The sequence below is a fragment of the Rousettus aegyptiacus genome, unplaced genomic scaffold (assembly GCF_014176215.1).
Source record: "Rousettus aegyptiacus isolate mRouAeg1 unplaced genomic scaffold, mRouAeg1.p scaffold_m13_p_9, whole genome shotgun sequence".
Lineage (NCBI taxonomy): Eukaryota > Metazoa > Chordata > Mammalia > Chiroptera > Pteropodidae > Rousettus > Rousettus aegyptiacus.
In genome coordinates this window covers 79,157,814-79,166,317 of record NW_023416312.1, presented here as the reverse complement: position 1 = coordinate 79,166,317, position 8,504 = coordinate 79,157,814, and the positions used below count along the sequence as shown (strand labels likewise).

The window sequence follows — 8,504 nt, the reverse complement described above, 5'->3', positions numbered from 1 at the left end:
CTTTAGTAGATACAGACATTAAAAGGAGAGTAATAGAAATTACCATGCAATTTCACTTACGGTAAATTACATGAAATATAGTTAAGGGGATCTCCATGTGTAATAGATCTGACCTAGTCTGGGGAGTCAAGGAAGGTTTCCCTAAGAAAGTTACCCCTTACCTAAAATCTGAAAGATGAGGGAGGAGTTAACAAAGAATCCATGAGGGGTAAAATAAGGGAAGACCTCACAGGTAGAAAACATTTCATGTAGAGAGAACAGCATGCAAAACAAAATCTGAAGCATGAAGTTATATAATATTATTGAGGAAATTAAAAAGAGCCAGTCCATTTGGAGCAAAAAAAAGTAATAATAAGAAAGTAGAAATGTGTCTGGAGAATGTTGGTCATATCAGGCTGGGCCTTGTAGGTCATGTTAAAAATTTTGGTCTTTATCCTAAAACAATAGAAAAATATTGGTTTATTTAAATCAGTGCAGTGACATGGCCATATTTGCATTTTGAAAACATCACTCTGGCTGCAGTGTGGAGAACTGAATAGAGGAGTGCAAGAATGGTTGTAGAAAAATCAATTAGGAGGCTATTGTAGTTGTCCAGTCAAGGCAAAACTGTGGCACAGGAAAGGGTGGTAGCAGTAGAGATGGTGAGATTTGAATGGATTTGAAAAATGTTAAAGGTGAATTTTGGACCTGAAGATAAGGAAGCATTATGTATCAAGGATAATTATTAGGACTCTAGTTTACACAGCTGGATGATGCTATCCATTAAGATAGAAAAAAATATAAATGATCAGGTGGCTGGGATTTGAAATAAAAATCTTGATCTTATACATGCTGAATTTGAAGTTCTGTTTTGATATGAAAAATGTCAAGTAAGAAGTTGGACATGTCAGTTTGGGATGGAGATAAAAATAATTAAGAGGCATTGGCACATATGATATAACTGAAGCTAGGTATAAGTCAGTATCTAAGTTAGGGAAAACAATAACTGGTTATCTACATCCAGTTAAGACATTACAGAGCCTGGAATAGAAGAAGATAATGCAGTGGCTGTACATACAAATGTAGTCAAGATGTCAAAATATCTTTAAAGATAGCCTTGTTTTACAACTATATGTAATATATCATAAATTGTTATGTAAACCTATTTCTGAAGACAGGTGCTTTTATATCTGAGAGTCTGCTTTAATCTATATAAAACCTGTGTTTGTAAGATCAGTAAATTTCATAAGCATAATCTCATTCATGTCTTCCTTTATGCGCCTGCCTGAGATTAAAGCATGATCCAAATACATTTTTTCCAGTAACTTCTGGACAATTTAACTACTATCAACAAGTGGTTATTGCCCTAAATCTAAGATCTCTATTCTTATCCAGGGGCGCATATTTATATTGACATATATTAGCATTAGAAACATCAATCTGGCTAGTTCATAGAATGAAACCTTCTAAACTATGCCTTGATAATCTACTAGCATGATATAAAACAAATGTTTCAACAATACGTTCTTCCCCTATGAATATTTATCTATTATTTGGAAAGATAATAGAGATTGATGATATGTATGTGAGTAGACAAGTAGTTAACTCTCCAAATATTTTATCTTTACATGTACCAGTTTTTAGTAATAGTGAGTTAGTGTGTGTTGCATTGCAGTGCACACTCAAAAGCCCTCATTACCAAGTTGGCTTACAAGTCATCTATGTAAAGTTCAAGAAGGCCAAAGAGGGGAAGCCATTAGTGTTTAATAGAAATTTATTAAGAGCTAATAATCTTCCAAACACTGTTCTTAGTAGTATACACGTATTAACTCATTTGATGGTCAAAACAACCCCAGGGCATAGGTACTATTATTATCACGTGTTTATAGATAAATGAATAAATGCAAAGGGAGTATATCAATTGACCTAGTTCCAAAGTTAGCAAGCCAGAGAACCAGAGTTCAAACTATGGTATATGGCCAAAAAGTCCACTGTCTTAACCACTACACTATAGTGCCTTCTATAAAATATATAACCAGTAGTGAATCCACCCTCTTATTAAACAAAGCCAAGCTTGGATTCTGACACATTCCTTCCTCTTAGAGAAGATGGAGAAAGGCAGGGCAGAGAGGAGGTCACGGGGTCAAAATTGCCTCCTTTCTTACAGTTATGCTTCTAGTAAATGAAATAATGTGGTACATTTTTCTTTTGTTCCCCCACAGCTTATGCTTTTAGTGGTGCCTTTATAGAGAGAAACAGCCTGCTCTAGCAGTTTTTACATTAGAGTTTGGATGAAGCCTCTCATCTGACTACAAAGTTCACAGCTGCTTATCTTAGGAGACTTGACAAGGTCATAGCTTGAAATGGTATGATTAAGTGAAAATTCATTCAATTTAATAATTCAAGAATAGTTTGCCTGTGTCTGTTAGAAATAATATGGAATCATTATCATACGTTATTTTAAAACTAACAACTATATTTTTTTGCATCTTATGTTTAATACTTGTTGATAAAGATAATGCAAAGGCTATACATACAAACATAGGCAAGGTGTCAAAAATATTTTTGAAGACAGCCTTGCTTTACATCTATATATAATATATCAGAAATTAATTGAAGACAGGTGTCTTTCTACCTGAGAATCTGTTCCAATCTATAAAGCTTGTATTTGTAAGATCTATTTTTTATAGAAAAATGTATAAAACAAAGTTTTAGAATTGAGTACTTCAAAAAAATTTGTTACTGTTCTTTCAGTGCCTTTGTCCTGAGACTATTTTAGTTTTAAAGCTAAAAATAGTAATGTTTTCAAGAAAATTTGAATCATATTTAGTAACCAAGCATACATTTAATGATACCACAGGGAAAAAACAGATATTCTTCCTTAACCAATTTTAAATTGGTAATCTAAATTGTTTTTTGGCTAGACAGATCTCTTCCTTCATTCATAGATTAGAAAGGTAGACAGCCAGATAGATATGCATAATAATGCCACGTAATTCGTTTGAAGTTATACAGATCTATCTATAGATCACTACGAATCAATTCAAACTCTTCACTTTGTCCACTCAAGTAATTTGATTTCAAAATATCTTCTAATTTTGGGGTATTTCATTTTGTTTTTATTCTTTCATTCTATTAATTTATCAGCAGGGCAATTACAAGTTTTATAAACCATTTAGTGTGTACCTAGAACTATGTGATGGTGCAAGAAAATAGGAAACATTACCTAACCTTTTAAAGGGTTTACAATATGATGAAAAAAAATCAAATGTATTAAATAATTAAAGAATAAGATGAGACAGTTCCTTGAAACCACTTTTATAAGCCTCCATCTAATGGAGGAGAATTAGGTATAGAGGAGATAGGTAGGGCTAATAAAAACTTATCTGGGGTTATGTTGGTAACAAAAAGCAGTAATGAATACAGAAATAGATTAGTACTAACAAAATGTTTACACTCATACACACAGTAGCCCTCATAGGTAACAAGGATACCTACTGGAGACCCCGATGTTCAGAAAGCTATGCAGCCATCTAAAATTTTATCATCATGCTATTGCATCTGCTGCTTTAACAATAAATGTACTGTTTACAATTTTATGTATTAGCAGACATTGTATTTTCCTAAAAATGAAAGCAATACGATGCAAATAAAGGTTCAAAATTGCAAGCTTATATACAAAAATGTAAATCAAAGTTTCTTGGCTCTGGTCTGGAAGTTTTACATGTTTAAGTAAAAAGCTGAAGAAATTTAAAAATTTGGACATAAATAAAATGTGTTTCATGTATTTTATTCTAGATGAAATTAACATACCTCATTTAGCAATACAAAATAGTAATCTGGATACTGACTGCAAACACATTATTATACATAAATATCACATGTTTATTTAATCAAAAAAAAATGGGAAGACATAATACCAGAGTTTTTAAATGTTTTTTATTTTTTAAAAAAAATGTAGTCATATATTGTTACTTTTTGTAAATATTAGTTAAAAGGAATTTCCAAAACAAAACAAAACAAAACAAATATATCTCAGAGATCTATTTTACCTTTGTCATACAGAAGTGTTGAACATAATTTGGATTCAGTATTTATTCATTTATTTTAGGAATTGTGGCTATTTTTCAACAGTGCATGAGACATATCATCTGTAAAACTTCCATGATACAAGGTAGTTTACAAGTTTTTTGGAAAGAGGGAAATAGAAAAATGATAATTATTAAATAATAGAGAATAGTCATCTATTCTCTATTAAAGCTTTGGAGTCAGACAGGGATTTGCAACCTGACTTAACTGTTTACTAGCTGTACTACCATGAGGGAGTCATTATTCTTTCTGGGCCTCAGTTCCCTCATTTTAAAATATGCCTATAACAATAGAATCTACCTCACAAAGTTATTGTGAGGCTCACTGTACATGAAGCATTTGAAGCGTTTCGCAGAATCCTTTAGCCCATGACACAAACAGGTTCTCAATAAATAATAACTGTTACAAGAGCTACTTTTGCAATTGAAATACGTTTGTACACACACGCGCACGCACGCGTGTGCGCATATACACACACAGGTGCACACACACACACACACACACATCTAGTTAGCTCTCCCAAAACGTTCAGCTTATTTTGTTCTATTGCAACATTAAATATGTGTCATGAAGTGTTACTATATAATATCCATTTTCTGAGGTGGAATTTAAAAGAAAAGCATTGTGGTATGTTAAGGTAAAATAATTTGTAGTTCGTTATTCTCTAATAATGCCAGTTTTAATTATGTTTTTCAGCATTTTTTAAATTATCATGTCACTCCCTACCCAGTCTCTTCACCCTCCTCTAGATGTGGCATTACACATGGAAAGGTATATGGGGTAGGAGTGGGCACTGCAATGCAGCCCCTGGACTGTTGTGGTCAGAAGTACCCATGATTTTTCTACTTGGAGTTTCCATAGTTGAGGTGAAGTTGCAAACAGAGCTGGGAGAAGGGGAAGGAAAACAACAACAAAGTAATTCTCATGTTCTCCCATGATTGGCTAGAAAAGTTAATTCTACATGCACCCACTCAGAAAACTCAGCTAGAGTAGGATGGGGGGTGGTGGTGCTGAGTTGGTTATCAGCCACCAGACACTTGTATCACTGCGTAATTGAGCATGCCTGGATGTCCCTTGCCACTGAATAGTCTGCTCTGAAGCTGCAGAACTGGATATGGACCATCCAGATTGTGATACTGGTAAACCCATACTCTGAACCCTTATATTTCATCAATGTATGTATGTGGTTACATCCTTCTGAAAAGTTTTTCACTATCAATGCCTATGGAAATCCTGTGCATCCTTAGGTCCCTGCCCCAATGCCTAAGGGAGCTCCCATGCATGATGGGGCTCAGCCCAGGCACCTCAGACTGACTATTCCTTCCTTGGAGCAGAGAGATATCTCTCTCCTCTTCCACTTGCTCCATGCCTGAGGGTTCAAGAGAACTCAACACCACGGAGGTTCAAGAGAACTCAACACCACGGAGGAGCACCCTTCTATTACCTCCCAGCCTCCAACTTCTCAATCCAGTCTTCTTGGTTCCTGACCCTATCCCTGGCGGAAAGTGAAGCCTATTTAACTATATTCGGAACACACCCCAAAAGGGTTCTGGCGCAGGAGTTCAGTGACCTCAATTTGAGAATTAAGAGGGGTGGGGAGAGGTTGAAAATGTATAACAGACGCCGGCGGAGGGGATGAGACCAAAGGGGCTGCAGAACAGACCTAAGGGAGAGGGTCGCCCAGCCTCTGCCGAACACCCTCATCACCAATCAGTTTCGCAAATTGTAGCAAAGGAGCTCCCAGGATTGCACCAAGTGCACATTTGTTTCTTCGACATTGTCCGGGCTCCTTCTAGCCTCATACTTTTAGTTTTCAGATTATAGTTAGGTATTTTAAGAAAGCTGGTTGGTTATTTTCCTGGGGATAATGAAACGCCCAGAGTAGGATATCAGGTGGTCTGGGCAGGCGCACTAGTTGTGTCCACGTGGAGAAGGCTGGGGCTCCTGGAGCGCCGGCCCTGGGTGAGTCTACAAAATCCCGCTCCATCCTTTACCTCCCGCCGCCCTCTGACCCCTCCCAGCCCAGTTTGTGCTACCTGTACCTCACGCCCTCTCCCCGCCAGCTCTTCCTGCTACCTCCGCTCCCTCCCCATCGGCCCCCGCGTTGACTTCGTCTCACACCGACTGCACTCCCGCCGCGCCGTGGGCAGCACTTCCCGCTCTTGCCTAGATCAGCACTGCCGCCCTCACCGCCGCGCTCCATCCGGCGCTCGGTTCACTCTTGCAGGCGTTACCCCGGGCCACGCTGTCCTCGCCTCCCTCGTTGCTGCCGCCGCGCCCGGACTCAGTAGGCTTTGCGCTGCCCTGTCGACCCTGCCTCTTGGCCCTTGAGAGCCCGCGTTCCCGCTTGAGTGGGAGGAGCCGCTGCCACCGCGAGTGCCACGCGCCGCCGCCAACACTGCCGCCGCCACTCTCCCGTCGCCCACCATGGCCCCGCAGCAAAACAGGTAGCAGGAAACGGAAAGCGCCAGCCATCGAGGTGGCCGCCGCGAGCTCGTCGTCGCAGGACTTGAAGGCGACGAATAGCGAGGGCCCACTGCTGCCCAAGAAGCAGAAACGACCAGCAACGCGGTGCTCGCTGGTGCACTACCTGAAAGGCCGCGAGCTGGGCGCGCAGAGCCACGAGGGTCTCCCGAGCTTCGAGGGCGAGCTGCGTGCCTATGCCGTGCGGAAGCTGCCCGAGCTGCTGCGCGAGAGCCAGCTGGCCCTGGGCACCCTCAACAAGGTGTTTGCTTCCCAGTGGCTGAACGCCAGGCAGGTAGTGTGCGGCACCAAGTGCAACACGCTCTTCGTAGTGGATGTGCAGTCGGGGCAGATAACGAGCATCCCGCTCATGCGGGACAGGGGAGCTGGGCTGGTCCGGATCCAGCCGAGCTGCGGCATCCACGCCATTGAGCTGAATCCCTCCAAGACGCTTCTGGCCACCGTGGGCGAAAACCCTAACAGCCTGGCAGTCTACCAGCTGTCCACCCTGTACCCCGTATGCCTGGGTGACCGTCAGGGCCATAAGGACTGGATCTTCGCCATCGCCTGGATGAGTAGTGACACAGTGGCTGTGAGTGGTTCCCGCGATGGCACTGTGGCACTGTGGAGGATGGATCCCGACATGTTCAATGGCAGCATAGCCTGGTACAATGACGGAGGGATCCTGGTGTACGCCCACATCCGTCTGAGGGACATGGAGACCATCCCTACGAGCCCTGGTCTTCAGTGGCAAGAATCAGGAGCTGGGAGCGGTGTCCCTGGATGGGTACTTCCACCTGTGGAAAGTCAGGAGAACCCTGTCCAAGCTGTTGTCCATCAGACTGCCCTACTGCAGAGAAAATGTGTGCCTGACCTACTGCGACGAGTTGTCTCTGTTCGCGGTGGGCTCCCAGTCCCACGTCTCCTTCCTGTATCCGCGCCAGCGCCAGCATAATATTCGACCCCTTTGCTCCTGAGAGGGTGGTATGGGCGTGCGCTCGTTGAGCTTCTATCAGAATATCATCACCGTGGGCACGGGCCAGGGCTCCCTGCTCTTCTATGACATCCGCGCCCAGAAGTTCCTGGAGGAGAGGGCCTCGGCCAGCCCTGACTCCTCCCTGGGGCCGACAGGGAGAAAGCTCAAGCTCACCTCTGGCAGAGGCTGGCTCAACCATGATGACCTGTGGGTGAACTACTTCGGCGTTATGGATAAGTTCCCCAACGCGCTCTACACCCACTGTTAGAACTGGCCAGAGATGAAGCTCTTCGTGGCTTGGGGGCCTCTCCCTTCAGGTCTCCATGGGAACTACGCAGGCCCCTGGAGCTAAGGATGGCTTCTGTGTTCTCCAAAAGCCCAAATTTTCCTTCTAGTCCCCTCATTTTCCTTCTTCACAGCTGTTTGTGCTTTTTAACTCTGTGGCTTTTGTCCTCGAGATGGAACTTGCCCAACTTACTTGTGTGGGGGTGGGGAGGTAGAGGGAGAGAGGGAGGGGTAGGCAGGCAGGCAGGCATGCAGAGAGGCAAAAGTCTTTTGGGCAATCAGCTTGGCTTTAAGATTTTTCTGCACCTCTCCCAATACCAACCATCTTTTTGCCTTTTCTTACAAAGAATTTTCTCTAATCTTTAATTATGTTCTCTCTTTGAGTGATTCAGGTATGCTCTTTCTCTGGACTTGTGCAGTCGTGGTTCCTATTACAATTCATTACTTTTACCAGTATTTCAACAGTATGTTCAGGTCTATTACACATTTCTGATGTGTGTGTGTTATTTCAGGAAATGTGCTAAAATGTGTCTTTTGGACTGGTTTGAGGAACTATCCATCATCATAACGGAAGATTTTTAGCCTTGCTCCAATTACGAAATTCATTTCAAATTCAAGATTGCCATCATTTTGGGGCATATTTCATTGGTATGTCGGAAACTCAGTGTTTGTTCTTTGTATATTATTGATGGCATAAAATACTTTAAAAATA

The 8,504-nt window shown here is 41.9% G+C and overlaps 1 protein-coding gene across 1 annotated transcript; it reads left to right on the top strand.

The window, feature by feature from the left end:
* Nucleotides 1–5,433: 5,433 nt before the first annotated feature.
* LOC107502373 (DDB1- and CUL4-associated factor 12-like protein 2) lies at nt 5,434–7,859 on the top strand. The gene is given in 4 exon segments (XM_036226559.1): nt 5,434–5,573; nt 5,907–6,030; nt 6,239–7,260; nt 7,262–7,859. Coding segments are annotated over 4 exon segments (1,884 nt in total).
* Nucleotides 7,860–8,504: the final 645 nt, after the last annotated feature.